General features: G+C 41.0%; 1 protein-coding gene across 1 annotated transcript; it reads left to right on the forward strand.

Moving 5' to 3' along the window:
• The first annotated feature begins 1047 nt into the window (after nucleotides 1-1047).
• CEP95 (centrosomal protein 95) lies at nucleotides 1048-18201 on the forward strand. The gene is made up of 22 exons (XM_057418504.1): nucleotides 1048-1172; nucleotides 3262-3390; nucleotides 4343-4450; nucleotides 5171-5281; nucleotides 6491-6599; nucleotides 7111-7220; nucleotides 7943-8077; nucleotides 8842-9056; nucleotides 9493-9562; nucleotides 10211-10257; nucleotides 11468-11583; nucleotides 11895-12027; nucleotides 12209-12323; nucleotides 12916-13085; nucleotides 13359-13451; nucleotides 13944-14094; nucleotides 15048-15208; nucleotides 15693-15767; nucleotides 16272-16424; nucleotides 17510-17656; nucleotides 17745-17816; nucleotides 17889-18201. Exons 1-22 carry the CDS (start codon nucleotides 1151-1153, stop codon nucleotides 18063-18065), a joined length of 2619 nt encoding a protein of 872 aa, XP_057274487.1. The 5' UTR covers nucleotides 1048-1150; the 3' UTR covers nucleotides 18066-18201.
• The last annotated feature ends 992 nt before the right edge of the window (nucleotides 18202-19193 follow it).

Raw genomic sequence — 19193 nt, forward strand, 5'->3', positions numbered from 1 at the left:
TTAACATCGATGTCTTCCTGTTTTCTTACTTTAAGCCAACAAATGTGAAGCAAATCTACAAAGCTTTGCAGAGCTGCGTTATCTGTGAACTGAAACCCATGCTCTTTTATCAGTCTCGATAGTACTGATGTGTGCTTGCTTATACACACAAAAACTCATTTAACGAGCATTGTGTGCGCATTTGGATTATGTATCCACAAACTCTGTCTGCAGGCTGTTAGCGCCAACATCGCGGCTGTTTACTTGCTGCCAGCATTGTTCTTACAGTAATAACCGGGATCTCAGCTGCTCCAGAGGTTCAAGGATAAGAGGCACCGTTTTTTTTCTAGTTTTGTGTAACTTGGTATTACATGGGAATTACAGAATTCCTGAAGAGCATGAGTACTGTTTGTGGCTCTGTAAGGCAGAGGATTCACTTTCACCATCCAGAACCCTCTTCACTAGCACCTAATCAATCAGTAAGATTCACTAAACAAAACCTTTTAAGTCCCACTCTTAATAAAGGCTCCCGCCCTGTTACCCGCACAAAGCCATCACGTTACCCGCCAATCTGACCTAGCCCGCCCTCCCGTTTAGCTCGCACCCTCCAGCCCGCTGACACAAACGCCGTTTCCAGCAGACACCCCCGGGCCGGCCCGCAAGGTCAAGTGCTAGAACATTCCCGCTCCGCCCTCCCGCCGGAGGCCAGCCCTCCGCCCGCTAACCCTGCCTGAGGAACCGTGACCCGCCTCCTTCAGGTGACGAAGGCGGAACCACCCCAGCAGCACCGCCGCCATTTTTTCCGCCAGCAGCCGTGCTCCAGAGCTCACACACTGCCCGGCGGAGCTCGGGATGAGGTGGGGCGGGCCCGGCCCGGCCCCTCACGGCGGTACTGAGGCGATCCCTGAGGGGCCTACCCGGGAGGGGAAACCATCACATGACGGGAAGCGAGAAACACCACGTGATCCACGCTGTGGCGTGGCTTTGAGGCACAGGCTCTTTTCTCCCGCCCCCTGCCCGTTTCCATGGCGACCGGCGGCGGATGGCGGAAGCCACCTGTCCCCGGCGGGACAGCCCCGCCCGTTCCGGCGCAGGTGCCCAATCAGCGCGCAGGACGCCGCGAGGGGATGTTTAAATCTCCCGGGTCCGTTGCCGCCTGAGGCGCCGCGCCATGGGCACCGCTGAGGATCGAGGTAGGGGCGGTGCGGCGGGGGGCGAGGGCCCCTCTTCCTCCTGAGAGTGTGCCCTGCCCTTCCCGGCGCGGTGCTGGCAGGGCCGTGCGAGCCCCGGAGCAGCCGCAGCCTTCGTGCGGTGCAGGGCGGAGGAGGCGAGGTGCAGAGAGCTGCTTTTGCTCTCCCTGCCTTGTCATCCTCTTGCTGCTCTCATCACTGACACCGTCCATCTGCTTCAGGCGTGCTTCTCCTTAAAGCTGTTCCTCGTGTTGTGGCTTTCTAAGCTCTTTATGTTAATCCTCCCCCCTGTGCAGCCCCCTCCCGTGACACTTTTACGTTGATAAAGCTGGAGATAAATGCGAACTTAAGTTTTCTAAGACATGAGTCTGAAATATAGGAGATGCTCCTTTTAGCTTCTCGTGCATGTGAAGCTATTAAAACAAAGTGATTTATAGAACGAAGTGAATAGTGATGGAAAAGTAATACTGCCTCTGTAACGAAGTGTAAAACCTGCACAAATTGCTTTCTGTGGTAGCAATTATATATTCTGTTCCTTCTAAAGATGGTTAATTCGTTCTATAGAAACTTTAAGCCCTTGATAATAATTGTTAAAATGCTGCTTTGTTTGCAAAAGCAACGTGTAGGGGGGAAATCCAACCTTCAAGAGTGTAACAAAGATGAAGGTGTTTGCTTTTTCCTAATTGGAAAATTGGGTAACCAGGAAGACCAGAAATAGGTGTACTTCAAAGCACTTTGAATTTGGGACTCAAAGTTTTGGGAGAATCTGGCTATTTATAGACCCATCTCGCTGTGCTCAATGTGGAGAGAAGCTGATGGGACCAGCTGCATATTCTTGTGTTCCATAAACAGCAAATTAGTGAAAGTAGTCCTTAAATTTCAGTTTCATGAAGGCTGTTCAGCCTGGAGAAGAGAAGCTGCGTGGAGACCTCATAGCAGCCTTCCAATATCTGAAGGGGGGCTACAGGGATGCTGGGGAGGGACCCTTCATTAGGGACTGTAGTGACAGGACAAGGGGTAAGGGGTTCAGACTTAAACAGGGGAAGTTTAGATTGGATCTAAGGATGGAAGTTATTTACTGTAAGGGAGGTGAGGCACTGGAATGGGTTGCTCAGGGAGGTTGTGAATGCTCCATCCCTGGCAGTATTAAAGGCCAGGTTGGACGAAGCCTTGGGTGACATGGTTTAGTGTGAGGTGTCCCTGCCCATGGCAGGGGGTTGGAACTGGATGATCTTAAGGTCCTTTCCAACCCTAACTATTCTATGATTCTGTGCTTACATTAGCAGTGTTGTGATTGCGTAAGAGTGTAAGAGAAATGGGGTTTGTAAAGAGAGGAGCTCATCTTTTTTAAAAAGTATATGTCATTTCTGATTCTTGATAGAAAGATGTATCAGAGCTTATTTTATAAGTCTATTAAGGTTTGGAATTCCTGGCTATGCAGCCAGACCAAATTTGCTTTCCATTATGTGGAAGAAAAACCAGTAATCTTCCCAGTGTATGGTACGTTGGTATCCTTCAACTCTTATGTCCAACTCTGCAAGATGCTTGCATGTATTATTCCTCACTCTTTGTCCATGTTTCCATCTGAAAGAAAGGTTTCCTGAAAGGAGATTGCAGTGAGGTGGGGGTCAGTCTCTTTGCCCAAGTAGCAAGTGACAGGACAAGAGGAAATGGCCTCTAGGTGGGCCAGGGGAGGTTTAGATTGAATATTAGGATAAAATTTTTTCACCGAAAAGGTTTTCAAGCACTGGAAGAGCTGCCCCAGGGGGTGGTTGACTCACCACCCCTGCAGGTGTTTAAAAGCTGTGTAAATGCGGTACTTAGCGACATGGTTTAGGGGGAGTTGACAGTGCTTGGTTAAGGCTTGGAATTGACCTTGCAGGTCTCTTCCAACCTCAACCTAAATTCTACCTGAAGTAAACATGGCACAGAGCAGGAAGCATACAACATGTTCAGTATTTTGGACAGTTGAGAATGACCACCTGTGGTGGCATCAAAGACATTTAAACAGGTTCCATCTTTCACTATAACCGACCATGTCTTTGTTCTGTCTCTTTCAGTTCTGACATTATTATGTTTTACTTCTTAATAGATTGGGTCAGTGTTGCCAATGATCTTCTGAGGAGCTGTCACATAAACCAGCACATAAAGCATCTCTCAGAATGTGGTGCTGATGTGTTTGTTCATCTTTATGAGTCCATCTTGAGAGAAAAAGTACCAGGTGGGACCAATAATCAGGCATTTCTAACCCTGCTTTTCTTTCTTCCCTTTTTTTTTTTTTTGTCCCTTTATATTTTACAAATCCAAGTTTGCAAAACCCTGCCACAGATGAGGCTTCTAGAGACAAAACATAAGACTGTCATTGTGTAAGAAGGTTTAAGTACTCTAGGCTTATTTTTGTTGCTTTTTTATCTGGTAGGAATGGCAGCTGTGAGGGGAGTTCACTGGCATGGCTACAGCAATACTTTTTCTAGTGTAAATTAGGCCTTGAAAGCCATACATAGGCACAATGCCTTGGAAGGGTGGGGGTTGGCTCATTATTAACACTTCAGTGTTAACACTGAAGTCTGTGCTTATGCTTAGTACTTACACTCTGCTGAGAGCTATGACTTAGCTGTGATTTAACCCAACTCCATTGCACTTCAGTGACAATGGTTAAGCAAGGGCTATACAATTATCTGTGTTTGCTTTATGGCAAACTATTTTGTTTGGGAAGTGTCAAGACTCCTACTTGCAGAAGATTTTAATAGCACTGAGGTAACTGGCAGCTACTGGAGGTAGTCCTGTTAAATATAAGCTCAGAACTAAAAATAATGCTGCTCCCAATTAAGTAGAATACATTGCAGTCCAGCTAGTCTCTGACAGGGGAAGAAGTGACCTTAACACAAACTGCAGTTCAAGTGTAATGATCTGAACTAGATGTGTGTGCTGGAAGTGAAGGAAGAAAAATGCTGTGGTGGTCTCTATTCTTGAATCCAGTACTTCAGCTGATAAAATCCTCACATCTCACAGGAGTGTTCTAAGTTTGTACTCGGTATTTATAAAAATTCATACAACTGCATGATATTTGGGCTTGCCACCAAGTAGACAAGGTATTGAGAAAGTAGTTTAGTAGTTAAACATCTGCAATAAGCTATCCACTTAGACTAAAACCTATTACTTATTTTAAATAGATCTCATAGCTACTCCTAGAAGCCAAGAGGATGATGCACATAATGTGCAAGCAGTAATAGATTCCCTGGCATTGGACTATTTGCAGGTCAGCCTGTCACACATCACTGGTAAGTACATATTTTAATGTAGACAAACACCAGCTGAGTATCTCTGTGGTTTGATGTTAACAACTTATAACAACCATGTTATAAAGCATACTTTCAGACTTACATGAAAGGTCTTTTTCCTGTAGTGAATGTCATCAAAACACTGAACCCTTGTGTTGGATATCAGGTGATAAGTTTAAACAGCAAGCAGAGGACCTGTCTTGTATGAGACAGACCTGTAAGAAATGTTGAAGTTAATAATCAGTCATACTTCACTCATCTGCTAAAGTGTTACCTGAAGTCTGTTACTGACTGGCTCAGTGTTTTTCTGTGTTCAGTTAAAGTTTGGAGGCTGGGTTTAACATGAGCCTTGAGTTCTGAACTTGTTACTGCACTTTAAAAAGCTGGTGAGTTAAGACTTGAACCATGTTGTGTCTGTCCTTTGTACACAGATAAAAGCTTTCACTGAGTGTTCACAGGTACAGCCTCACATAACATAGCCCACAAAGAATGAAAACTGCTTGCTTGATACCAAGTATCTCTTTCTAATTTGGTACCTGCACAGCATGGCTAGTGCTTGTAATCCTGCCTGTCAGCCCATAGACTTAGTTCATGCTGTAGCTCATTTGTATAAGAAAGTACACAAGGATTTCCAAACATTCTTTTCTGGAACACTCCTGCTTTTGAGAATTTTTCTTCTGTGAAGTACTAATTATTAATGTGGCAATACCTTCTCTTAAGGTGAGAACATTGTGAAAGGAGAAAAGGAATCTATCAGAAACCTCCTGGAAATATTTGATGGCTTGTTAGAGTATCTTACAGAAGAAGACAGTGAATCTTCTCAAGATGAAGGTGAGTAGAAGAATATCATAGTTATGTTCTGTTACCACTGTATTATGGACAGCTTACTTTTTCTGTTTGTCTGCTATCAAGTTATCTTGCTGAGAGCTTAGGTTCTCATGACCTTGGTATTCATGGCTGGAAAGGAGCTCCCATAACAGGCAGAAACTGTTTCTGTGCTGTTCTCCTCCCTCGTAGTTCTAAGGAATGATATCTGTTGGAAGATGTAAGCTATGTGAAAACTTTTATTGGGATACCCAAAGTATTTCCAATGTAGCAAAGATTTAATTGGTGTGGTTGCCTTATTTGTAACCTTGACAGTGCAGAAGAGAGAGACTGAAACTGGCTGGGATGAGGGGGGGGGGGGGGGGGGGTGAGGAGGGAACTTCAGTGACCAAACTGGTTATTAACATTCCTTATTTTCATAAACAATATTCATAAAATAGATAATTTATTTTCCCTAACCCTTGTTAAAGGGGAACAATTGTGGAATATAATCTTTCTGCTTCATTCTTGGGGCAGAAGCCTCCAGACAACATCCTCCTTAGTATGTTGCTTTTTGACTTGTCAGATGACATATAGTTAGGATTCAGGGAGGGGAATACTGACCTTAATTAGAACAATGAGCAAATGTGCCTTTTACTTACTAGGAGACAAACGGGGGGGTGGGGTGGGGGGGGGTGTGTGACTTAAGCTTTCCTATGAAGTGGGTCTTGAGCAGATCCATAGCAGGGGCTATTTTGAGAAAATGCTAAACAGAAGAGAATTTACTCAGCCCTTCAGAGACATCATCATTAGTGCAGACTGAGTACTCCTCTTACTATCTTAAAGCTGATAAGAACTGTCATCACTGGCTATTTCACCCTGTGAGTAAAGGGGGGAGCACTGGGTGGCAGAGACAATGGCCTCCTGTCCTGTTTTGCTGTGAACGGCAAAAAGTCAGTAGCAATTTTCGGTGCTTTTTCCTTCTGTTGGACTGCTGCTGCTAACCCAGTAGGTGTTAGTGGCTCCAATTTTCTAGTTAGAAGTACAGGATTTAATTATTTGGAGCAAGAAAGAGCTATTTATAATTGAAACAGAATATATGATAGTTGTAGCGCTTTGAAAACCTACCATAAAAGTTTCCCCCTCCAAGTGTTCTATTCCACTTAAACTGTTTTGATGATATTGGCAATAATACCATTAATAAGTAGAAATAGTTTTCCTCTTGATTATTAACAGAAGAGGCCAATGTGCTATCCAGTCATGAAATTCAAACCGTACCTCAGGAGCGGCTGGGAAGCAACGCTGGTCAACTCACACCACCTTCAATATTCTCATCAGATGAAGGGTAAGAACAATTCTGAGTGTTTACATAGACACAAAGATAGTCAATGACTGTGGCAATCTGTAGAGAAACTAACAGGTTTTTAACAGTATGCAAGTAGGAAACATACTGATTACGTGTGTCAAATGGAATGTGAGGTGACTTTCTCCTATAGTAAAGCAGCAAGAGGGCTAAAATTAGATCCAGTACTTCTTTGCTCTTGAGGAGTGCTGATGACATTTTGTTTCCCTTAAATTTACTTTGCATGTGGAATGAAACAAGCTGAAAACTGTGTCTTTGTTCTAAATGATTGTGTTTTAGTTAAATGGCATTTGATTTATCTTGGTGACTTCTACATTGGTTTTTTGGAAGCTGGTCTTTCATGCCCTATGCTGTTGTAATAGCTAGCTCTCTGAGAGTTGCCACTCTTCTGCAGCTCCATCTTGTGGACTGAAGTGGCAAAGCGTTTTAAAGTAAATCCTAGAATGGTTCGGGTTGGAAAAGACGAGTATTTCACACTTTATGTTCCTCTTAGGTCCCAGTCAGAATGTTCTGTTCCATCTTGTGATGCAGATGGATCAGAATCTACCAGTGAATTAATCAGACTTGGAGATACAGCTTATTCGTTTTCCAAGAGAGAGGAAGGTGAGTGTTTTGGGGAGGAAGGAATTCAGACTACCCTGGAGTAACATTTCCAGGCTGGTTTTGTTGTTGTTTCTTTTTTAAAAAGAAGTTATTTCAGACAAATACTTCTAAACTTTTTTTTGTAAAATAACTGATACCCCTTCCCCCCCCCCCCAACGAGCAAATGTACCTGTAGCTGATCTTGCTGAGGTTCACATTTCTGAAAGTAACTATTCCAGATGTTGTTTTTCATGACTCCTGATCTCTGTCATTTGGATAAAAGTTTGTTGTTTGACTTCTGATTCGGTTCTCCCTACAAAAGCATGTTATTCTGTCCAATAGAATATGAGAATTTGGGAGAGTTTAATTTATTTCACTTACTGCAGTGTAAAATGTATCATTTAAGGCTGTAAAAAGACTACTAAGGTCATTCTTACAAAAGACTTGTTAGGAGCCTGTGCCACTTAAAACCATTATGGGTAGCTCTGGAACAAGAAATGAGCAGATTACTTAAATGGAGTCCATTCTTATTTTCCTATGAAAATATTCCATCTGTCCAAGTAGAGGCATAAAGTTATGAATTACGAAATTTATGATTAAGAATTCCAGACCTATTTTGATCATAGTATGGATTGTTAATACAAGGTTAATAATATACCAAACATGAAAATTGTCCATCTAAACAGTTCATAGCAAGATGCTTTATAATTCTTAATTTGGTCTTTTTCAAACCCCACTTCTAGAATTCAAGTGGCCTGAATTGTTGCCAGCAGGAAAGGACAAGGGGGTGGAAGCATCTAAACACTCAGAGGCTTTTACAACCTTTCCTAGGCAGTTCTCTGAAACTGAAAGGGTGACTGTAAAGGAAAAGGAAGATGGTGAGTATTAGAAGTGGAAGATGGTGATATTTAACTATCATCTGATAGTTAAAATCAGGTAGATGAGCTAAGAGGTGCAGGGTACTAAGGTAGTGTGAAGAACATTATCACAGAAGGAAATACTTCAGCTATGTTTTCAAATGAAAAAATCCTTTTCAGAAACTTGGTGTTTCAGAGCATGCAGACCCCATTTCTGGGGTATTTCTGCTTAGCCAGGATTCAGTTTCAGCTAGGTTCTTTCCTTTTGTAGTTCAGTAAACAAAATACAAGGAATCATGTTCTCAAGAGGGTTTTCATGCTGTTCTTGTGGCCAGATTGTGTACTGGGTGAATCATTCTGACAACCGGCAGTAATCTTCAGTTGTCCCTGGCCTCTGCTGGCTGTGGCTCTGTCACTCCTTAGAATTCTTGCACATGAGCAAACATTCCCAGCATGTGGCTAAAATGACTATGGGGAAAATAACAGCTAACTGAAAGCTATTTACTGTGTATGCACCATGCAATATATTCATATACATATATAGCATACATATATACAGCCATGAAAAATGTGGCGCTCTTAGAGAAGTAGTGAGACAGGGAGGGGCTGCAGGATGTATCTCTGTAAGCAGAGATAACATCAGGCATAAAAATGTTACAGTGGTCTTCTAAGCAAATGAATAGATGATGGCTAACAGGAGATACTTAAATATTGCCCTTTAACATTTATGGACAATGTAAAAAAACCAACATTACCTGTTAAGTTCTTCCTATTTGTCTCTCAAGGATCAATGGAGTCTGTTCATGCTACTGAACCTCAAACAGAGATTTTGAGTGTCAGTGCTACAAAACTTGGGGAGCCGATACAACAAGCTATTCCTCTGCTACCACCATTTCAGCCTTCAGAAGGCAGACCTCTTTATCCTAGATGGAGAGATTTTCACAGCTCAGACAGCCAGTCAGCTGCTTTGGCTGAGAGTCAAGGAGTGACAGCTTCTACTGTAAGTAAAAACCTAACATTTGATTTATATATATGTATTTTATATACATATGTATTTTAGTAATCAATACTGCTTTCATTTTAAAACTTTCTAGTATACTTGCTGAGTGGGAGCAGCTGAACACTTGAACACAATGAACACTTCTGAGTGTGTCAGATTTTATGTTCAGTACAAAGAATTTTGGATTGTGGATTTATTCCTCACTGAATGACCAGAGAAGAAGTTAATTTGTGGCGTGTGTTTCCTTTATAGCTGTACATACACACCACCATCATCAATGTAACAGCTACATGCACAGTTTACAATATAGTAAACAAAATACTTGTAGCGATTCTTATTTATATGTCATATATCCTATGGAGACAAACCTAATGTATGACCTTTCATGTCACCACTCTCATGTGAATTTATAGAAAAAATCTGCTTTTTATTTCAGCTTGAAAAGTCACTTACAGAAAAAGCTGACGATGTTTCTGGTAGTCCTTCTCTGTCAAGGAAGATCCCTGGTGAGAGAGAATTTTGCTTTCTATAGGGTAACTGTTAAGTGTCAAATGTTGCATTATTTTTATTGGCACTACAAGGGCCATGGGTTTGAAACTATGGGTGCGTTTTTTCGAATACAGCCACCAGTTAATATTTCTATCTGTCATATGGAGAAATAAAAAGGAGTTATTTTGAGCTGTTCATTGTGCTGCAGAGAAATAATCTGTGTTCCCAGTTCAGCTCCTGTCTTAATCCATTTAAGATGGGCCTGTGCTTCAGAAATCTCTTTTGACAGGTAACTCCCATGGCTGAGCTTATTCTGAGCAGAGAAACGCAGACCAAACCAGCCAGCTTCATCTCTAGGAAAAAGCCATTAACTGCTTCTGTAGAAAAGGTTTACAAACCAGTTTTCAGTACTGAGTGTTCCTGTTGCCAGGGCAACCCTGCTTACCTTGCTAGTTTCCATAGCATTCCCATGGCACATTCAAACCTTGAGAAATTACCAAAATGAATGTCACAACTGTGTAACCACAGCTGCTTTGTCATTCTGTTCTCTTGGAATAATTTGGCTTCAACAGCCATGGATCACATCTTTTTTTCAATTGTTCTCCCCATTAGTAGGCATGGTGCAGTCTGTACCATTCACTAACGCCTGTCATCCGCTTCTGCAGTGCCAGAAGAAGTGGTACCAAGTGATGCTGAGGACAATGTGGCAAAGGTAGAAGTTCCCTCTTTACTTTCTCTGTGCAAGTTAAGTCAATATTTTTGGATTTCTGTTTAATTCTCCTGATGCCTTGTGGCACTTCTGGGCTTTGTTCCAAACCTGCCTTTGGCTTGCTTTGGTCAATATAAAATCAGTGATGGAATGTTAGACTGTATACAGTTTATAATTCATGCCATTTATTTCTGGAAGTGCTTGCTCCAAGAAGCGTAAGTGCCAGTAGCTATGGAGTTCTGATTCATTATAACCAAGCAGTTACTAGTTACCCTGCTTTAAATCAAACCAGGATACATTTAATCAAACACAAGAGCACAGTCATGTACCTTCTCTGAAATGCATCAGTATTCTAAGTTAGGAAGAATTTTGGGTTTCTGGGGTTGTTCAGACTCCAATAAAATTCAGATTTTGCTCCTTCCTAAAGATCATGGAGCTGCTTGGCTACATTATTTGATTTTATTTCCTTTCACTGCCCTTGGCTTTTCAAAAACTGAATATGCAAACCCCAGGAACTGATCAGCAGATGCCATTCTGCACTTGTAGAAACAAGTCTGAAGGGGAAGTTCTTTACTCTAGAAAACACTTTTTTCCCTTCTGCAACCACAAGAGGTACTCACAGGCTTCATTTGTTCCAAGTTTCAACAGCCTTTACTTCTACGTTGTCTTTTTAAAACATTGCTTAAAGCTCATTTTCCATTGGTGTATTTGCAAGTATGTGCATGCCAACCCTGAATTATTGCTCTTTGAACAGACACATTACCAGGCAGCAGGAAAGAAACATAACTAAATGGCATAGGGACATTAGTGTTTTGTTTTTGTTTGCTGTGAATTGCAGCTTAGTCCATATTCGGTGAGGTTCAGCTTACTTGCATTACTTGGCATTAGTCCCAGGCTAATGAGGTAGTATTTATACTACTACTATATGTAGTCATATAACTTAACCTAGATCTTGTTCTTCTGATTCTGTGGCTTAGCTGCAGACGATTCTTGCAAACTGATTATATTTTTCCTAGCTTATTTCTTTAAGCATCTAATTCTCTTAAAGCACACTATCTTCAGTCAGGGATCTGGAGCTATAACTACTTTTATATCTATATAATCATAGGGGTTTAAATTGCTCTATAAAAGCTCTTGTAGGATCTCTCTACTTACATGATTTTTGAGCTTTACTGTGAAGATCTTAAATCTTAATTTACTCTTATTTTCTTAGGGTCCTCACATATATGAGACTTCTGCATCTGCTTCCTCTTCACATCAAAAACTCTCACTATGTGCTGAACAAGTAGAGCACGCTCCTGAACCTTGGTACCTGCCTAGAAGCAAAAGGCAAGCGCGTTTTTCAGTACTGAGCTAAACAAGAACTTTTGTCTATGTGGCCACTCAGGCCCCCCATCTGCCACCCTTAAATAAGATCTCTTCTTCCTTCACTGAATGTCAGTGTAAGATTAATCTTGGCAGAGATTTCCTGTTTCTCCTGGCATGGATGCATTTTCTTAAATACAGGTATTTATACATTCAGCTTCTACTTAATCCTATAAAAATGTGCTCACACAAAAAGTGACCTGGGATTGTTTGTATGAGGTAATGCTTATCTTCAAGGCTTTTAGAATAGAAACAAAATCTGTTTTCTGTTTTAGCAGACATGAAAATTCTGCTACAGATTCACTTGAAGAGTCTCTTTCCCACAGAACAACAAAGGCAAAGCTATCTGAGCAAGGGCTTCATGAAGCGTCAGAAAACATCTCCCACAGGCTAAATGAACTAGATCTAGTAAGTGAAAGCCATTCTTTGTTGTATCTAAGCAATTTGGCCTCAGTTATGGGAGTGGAGGGAACAAGAATATAAATGTAATATTGATGGAAAGGAAATCGCCAGCCAACACCTGACTTTACACATTTCTTAACTTTGACTGAATTATTGAAGCTGACCTCCCAAAAAACCTGTCCAACAGATGTTAAAGAGAGCTTTGGGTGGGCACACCAGGGAAGAAGAGTTCACAGATGAAGACAACCTATCTCAGCACAGTGACGGTGTCATGGATTATCGCTGGAGGAAAGCTGAGCGAGGTAATAATGATTCTTAGGCCAACTGAGTATTGGGATGAAAAAATATATATAAGAAATTCCTTCTCATGTAAAGCTGCTACACTGAACTACTCATAGTCACCAAGTTATGTCTTAGATCTAAACCTGAGCAACAGTAACAATTACAATTAAGTTCTCATTTAATACTTAAATACCCATGGTAAAACTTTACTAAAAACACAAGGCAAACACAGCTACAGTAAACCGTACAGGAAGTGGCAGAGGGAAGAATACCAGCTCGTGGGCAGGACTGTGACTCTGAAATGAGGGCTGAACACAGCATGTATGTCTAGGTGACTTACAAACATGGTGCAGCCACCATATACATACACCAGGCTATAAAGCTATCATGTAGCTTGATCTAATTCACATGCACAACATTACATTGCAAGACAAAGCTGTTTGAGACTGTGGCATATAGATAGTCTCTCACCTTTAGACTTTATGATTAATTGGTGCTAAGCTTTTTGACTCTTATGCTGTAGAAAGATTTGACTGTTCCATGGGTGTGTTGGGGGATGTCTGGCTTTTCTTGTTTCAAGTTAGATACTCAATAAATCACCTTTCCTTACAGACACACCACACTTAAGCAGGCCACGATCGCTTTCTCCAGCCTCACCCTCATCTCAGCACCAACTCTTTTCTGATTTGGGAGGTAAATCTTCCATCAAGGGAACAAGCCCAATAAGGAAAATACGCAGCCAGCTGCAAAAGGAATGGGATGAAAGAACAAAAAATGCAAAGGTAATTTCTCAGTCAGGCATTTTGGTCATTCTTACCAACAGTTATACTGGAAACATTAAAACTGAATGCTTGCTCTTAATGGGGGTACCTGGCCTGCTTTAGTAGCTTTGTACTGTTACAGCTGTTGACTACTGAGGAAAAGACTTAAAACCCCAGATTTTGCAAAGAAGAGAATTTGAAGTGCAAGAAGCTACTTTGACCCAAACAAGCAAATGAGGTGGTCATATGGACTGATTATTTTATCTGTAAAGTCCTCTTATTTCTATTTTCTAGACGGTTGCTAAAGCTTATGAAGATGAACTAAGAATTTACAAAGCCAGGGAGAGGCTCAGACTTTCCAAGCTCAGAGAAGTCACCAAAAAAATGGTATGGGATATACTCTGCTCATTGTGATGTGCCTAGATGATCTGACCAGGTAGTTTTGGGTACAAAAACTCCTTGGGTTTGTGCAAGGATGATTCTCTAATGCTGTGAATAACACAGAGGGGTTTTTGCTACTCTCTTACATGCTACTGGATCAGCAAAGAACCTAAACTGAAAAGCTTTGTCACACCAATGTCACAACAATGTAGGCTGCACTGGCCCTTTCCAAAGCCTTTGCAGAAGCAGTCCATAGGCTGCTGCAGGAGTGTTAAGTGCTGCAAAAGAGCTGAGGTTATGCAATAGTAAGATTTAACCTTTCTTTGAACCCTGACCTGCATTGGGTGAATTCTGGCCTTCTGGAGAATCCAGTGCAATATGTCCAAATTCTCTTCCTGAAGTTTCAAAGACCTTTAACTTCTGATAGCCACGCTCTGTGATCTGCCAGTCTTTCCCTTCTCATACCTGTTCTCCATCTGTTTTACATCTGCTCCTAAGGAACAAGAATACAAAGAAAACATCTTTAAAGAACCTCCAAAAATGCCTCAGCCAGTGAAAGTTTATTCTAGAAAAACCACACCTCGAAATCCCAAATACAGCCAGTGGATTCCAAAGCGAGGGACTGTGAAGCCAAAGAAAGCAGCTCCAAGTAAGAACTGCAAAACTATACTTGGTGGAAAACTGGCATCTTTTGAAAGCATGTGTTGAACTCCAAGAATAGAGGCATCAGTCCAACATATACCAGTCAGCTGTTGCATTTTCCCCTTCTTACGACCTCTATATGTCTGGATTTTTGTTAGGGAAGATAATGCTTTAAGTAAATGTAAATCACCACTGCACAATCGAAATGTGACCCACTTGCTGCTACCTTAAAATCCCCTGGGATATTTTCAGTGCTTGTTTCTATTACTGCTACTCCTCTGTCTGCTTCAGTATAGTCTGAGCTCAGGTTCTTTGGTGGTGGTTATTTTTTCCTGAGCATGTACCAGACTTAAAATTGGGCCTTTAGTGGGAGTGGGCTGGTGGAGAGGCATGTACAGGTCATAGAGCAGAATATGTCAATGGCCTTTCAAAACCCTGCCATTAGGGTATTAACACTGACACTGGTTTTGCTGAGCAAGTGATGAGATCAGAGATGTAGAGGTAATGAGGTGGTTGCAAACCAGTTTTACACCTGTTTGTTTAGTAACAGCCTGAATGTGTCATTGCTACTGCTGTATTATCTTAAACTGCTGCAACCAGTGAGAGAGAGGTAAGAAAAGTCGCTGGTTACCGATAGTCAGAAGCATTTGAGGGAAGAAGGGGATACCCATCTTCATGGGATGTGGTGGAGGGAAGGAAATAATGCCGGGGCTATAAAAGCAATTTTCAGCAGGGGAAATAAAACCCCACCAATAAAACCATGGGATTTCTCTGCCACTGTACTGACAGAGTCATCTTGTGTCCTGCTGGGTTTAGCTTGACGTCATAGCAACGGCATGGTAGCTTTATACAGTGTTCAATTGAGAATGTTTTGTAATTTAGGCTGACACTGTCTGGAAGAATTTACCACTAAATGTATTTTCCAGGAATTTATTGCTTACATCTGTCTTTACCTTGTAGTAAAAGGAAGGGGTGATGACCTCCTACATCAGCTACTGGAAGAGTTTCCCCACCTGCATATTTCCCACCATACTATGAATAAAATGTGGCAGCAGCAGCTTGCACATACTGGACAACTTAAGGCAGCTTCTGACAGAAACAGAGCAACACTCCAAAATGAAGTGAGCATTCTTATTCTTACCTCGAAGTGTCAACAGAACCGTTAGCAGTCATCAGTGTGTGCTGTATAATAAAACAATAATAAAATCATCCTGACTCTTTGTATGCAGCATAGATGGGGGTGCATGCACATTCAAAGCACAGTATGAAAAAATGTATATCTGAGCTTAGCTAATTAAATAGGGATGTACATATCTAGAATTGCGAGCAGAACTTTTTATCAGCCACTTGAATATAAAGTTCTTTTATATACTAGATTGTCTAGTACTACTTGGGATTGCTATTGCTTTTTATGTAAGCATTCTGTAGTTTTGAGAGCTATTTCTGAACAGTCTTTTAGTTTAAAATAGTTGTAAGATACAAAACTTGATTAACTTATGCATGGTAATTAAACATGAAAACCAAATCACAGCAATGTTTAGAACTCCTACGCACAATGCCTGTCCTGCAGAGGGATGAAGCAATGAACTTTTTTTAAACCTCCAGGTTCAACAAGCCCTGAAGAAGCACGAGCTTCTTGTTGCAATTATTAAAAAAGATCAAGACCATAACAAGAGACTGGTATGTTCTTTGAAGTGTATTTGTTACACAAGAATCTCATGTTGTGCTGGGTACTGCCTATTTTCTAGTCCAAGAAAATGGCTTTTTGCCTTATGACAATTTTATGCCTCTTGAGTAGCTGTGGTCTCAAAAGCCATGTAATGTGTTTGCTGTGAGGCTGCTGAGGTCATGGGAATAGAATATTATTATGATTACACTGTGCTGTCGCTTTAAAAGCGCAAACAAATCCTAAGAATGTGCAAGGAGAAACCTGAGGCTTGTGGTGTTGCTGGTGACACCACCAGCTACCATGGCAATGCTGACTCCTTAATTACATAGTGCTCTTGATACACTCTGCTAAATCAGCAGTGACTAAAGCTTTTAAACATAAATGCAGTGTAAGATTTAGGGTAGGGAGAAAGTCATTAGTAAAGGCCCCTATTTATTTATCAGTTATTAACAGCTTTGCCTGCAGCAGTATCTATTGGAAGCTTGGTGGTCTTACAGCTACTGTTCTCCATTTAGCAAGAACTTAGGCAACGTATCTGCAGACAGAAGTGGGCTCAGAATAAAGTGAGGGAGAAACGCCAGCAAGTTGCTCGAGCCAGGAAATACTATGAAGATTACCGGGTTCAGCTGCGTGCCAAGATGATGCGGGCTAGGACACGGGAAGAAAGGGTAAGTACAAGATGTCTTGCTCTGCTAGTGTAGAATTGTTTTTGTTCAACTTCCCGTGCTGAGTACCTATAGTCTTGGTAGTTCACATAATTGTGTAAGTAGGTGGAGAGCCAGTGAAGTGAACCAGGATTAAATGGTTGGTCAGTTAAGGCCACAGAGGAAAAGGCTCCTTTTCTGGAAACACTGGTACAGTTTAGGGCTAACCACTGTAAAACAAGAGAGGATGCTTTAGGGGTTAAGAGAAGGAGAGAAAGGGTGAAGTATGGAAAAACAGGGCTGGTAACATGAGAAATTAGGGAAATGAGTTTTCAGAAACAATAGGATTAAGAAGTTGTTCCTACAGTTACTATCCAAAGAAAACAACCTAAATCTTCTTTTAAGAAAACTGATCAAAAAAACCCTTTGTTATCCAGTTATGTTCTTTAAATGAAGTGAACTTTGACAGATATGATCTCTAATTAGGGTTGGACATCAGAGCTAAGGAAAGCCAGTAAAGTTATTAGACTGTGCAAGAGCAGATACACAATTCTTGCCTTTTAAAAACAGAAGGCCAGAAGTTTAGTGCATAATCCACTATTAGTGATTTGAGAACTATTTGCCTCAAGTTGCACTGTAGCTGGTAAGTGTTCTTGTGTATAAATGGAAAGCCTGAGTACAGGCTGGATTTTTTGCTGTTGGAAATCTGGATGAAGATCGTGATGTCAGATAATATAATGGAGGGTGGGCTGGAAATCACAGTGCCTGTTCAAAGATCCTGGCTTGCATTGCTGGGTTGTCTGAAATGATTTTATAAATGTAACGTACATTTGCTGTTCTATCCCCCTTCTTAGTCATATGACTATAAACTGTCATGAAAAAACTATTTTATCTCAATTTCAGCTAAGTGAGTTATACAAATAGAGCTGAGCTGTATCTGTCTGACCATTACTAGGTATGTAACTGTACTTCATGGGCAGTGACCTATCTTCATGTAACCACCCTTCTGTCAGGAGATAAAGCAGCTATAAATGTATATAATGTATATAAATGTATACATTTACAGTTTCTGGTAAAGTCTTAGGTTTTCTTTTTTAAATTGCTGACAGATATTTAAAAACTTATTTGAAGAAGGCTTAGAAATTCAGAGGCAAAGGCTGAAGGACCTGAGAGCGTACGCTAAAGAGAAGCGTGCTGAGCAAAGGCAAGAGCATCAAAATGAATTGGAGTCTATGGAGAACTATTACAAGGATCAGGTAAAGCTTGACCTGCCTCAAAGACAGTATTTTTTACACTAAAAGTCTTTCCCTTAATTGCTTCAACTCAAACACATGTTATGTTTAGTTCTCCATGCTAGCAGAAGCTTTATCTCAAGAACGCCAAGAAATCCAAACCAGAGAGAAAGCACAAGCACAAGTAAGTATATGGAATTTTCTATAATGATCTGTTCTTTTCACATGCTGTAGCTAATGTCTGTATTTTCTTTAGATGCTACAGAAAACAAAAAGAGAACTGAGATCAAAGATGGAAAAGGAAATACAGCAGCTGCAAGCAGCAATAATGCAAAGTGATGATGACACCTTTTTTCAAGAACTAGAAGCAGACAGACTGAAATCTAGACTTCAGATGGCTTCCTTTCAGTACAGCAAAAGCCATTTCTTGTAAAACTTATGGAAACTGTCACTGCAGTTCTCTCTGGTGAAGGGGATATGAATCTGAGAGCTGCTGTAACAGGAAGATGGTGTGTTATTCTCTAAAGTACCTGCTCTGTCATTTTGGCATGTTAGAGATGTAGCTGCTGATGTCTACAGCACTTCTGTGATCACAAATAAAGTTTAACTACTTTCTACCTTCTTAGCAAGGCTGAACTAGTGTTGGGCTCTACACAAAGGAAGTGGAATGAAGTCAGTGTGCTTTAGTGAAATTATCCTAGTGGAACAGTTGAATGCTATGTCTCCTCTAGGCTTGTGCTGGTTCTATTGTGCCGGAGTTAAAAAGCCACATTAATTCCATTAGCCGCAAATGACTGAATTGGAAAGAACAAGGAGATCCTTAAAAGAACATCAGTGGTTCAAGTCCCATTCCAGGATAATTTAGTGAATGTCTGCCATAAATCTGCTCTAAACATCAGTAATTTAAATACAGGGCCATTCAGTCTACACAAAATTATGCCTGCAGTTTTGGTGTTGCTGGCTTGTTAATGGTAAAGCACATGAGGTACTATGTGTATGCTCCACATGTATTGAAAAAGTTTGAAACAGAAAACAATGAAAATTCTTCTAAAGCGGTAAAATACAAGTGTCTGTGAGAACTGAACCCTGGGACCAACCTGTGGACAGCATTCCTAATTAGTTTCAGCAGGGATATACAAGTAGGGGAAGCTCTGTAGGCTTTCCAATTGTTGGATTTCACAGAGGGTTTGCAAAACTACATCAATGCATGTGTAAACAAGTGAAGTTTCGTTTCAAATAATCTCTTTCAGAATGGAGCGAAGAGTTCTTGCTTAAAATTGCAGGTGCAAGAAGTGATATAGAAAGACTGGAATTAATTGCCTCCTATATATAATATTTAAAGCTTACCATGAGATGGTGTCTCTTATGAATTAATAAGATATGGGGTGCATTAAGACTCATGCATGGAAAGAAAAAATGCTAAGCAGGAAAAAAAGCCCCCAGCAGCTGGAGGTGCTTCCTTTACAGCAGTTAAAAACCACACCCTGACTTTCCTAACAACCATTTCCAGGGAGCTGCTCTAAGCTGAGTTGAAGTCTTTATCCAAGAGACAATGTTTATC

Source organism: Pezoporus wallicus, unplaced genomic scaffold (genome assembly GCF_028554395.1).
Source record: "Pezoporus wallicus isolate ANWC-B61680 ecotype Strahan unplaced genomic scaffold, APGP_CSIRO_Pwel_v1 contig_3710, whole genome shotgun sequence".
In the NCBI taxonomy this organism is placed as follows: domain Eukaryota; kingdom Metazoa; phylum Chordata; class Aves; order Psittaciformes; family Psittacidae; genus Pezoporus; species Pezoporus wallicus.

Excerpts from the sequence above, each read along its gene's own strand:
- CEP95 (XM_057418504.1), top strand. The coding sequence starts at position 1,151 with ATGGGCACCGCTGAGGATCGAG. Across the intron at positions 12,028-12,208 it reads GGCTAAATGAACTAGATCTA|ATGTTAAAGAGAGCTTTGGG; the intron begins GTAAGTGAAAGC and ends CCTGTCCAACAG. Across the intron at positions 16,425-17,509 it reads CTAGGACACGGGAAGAAAGG|ATATTTAAAAACTTATTTGA; the intron begins GTAAGTACAAGA and ends AATTGCTGACAG.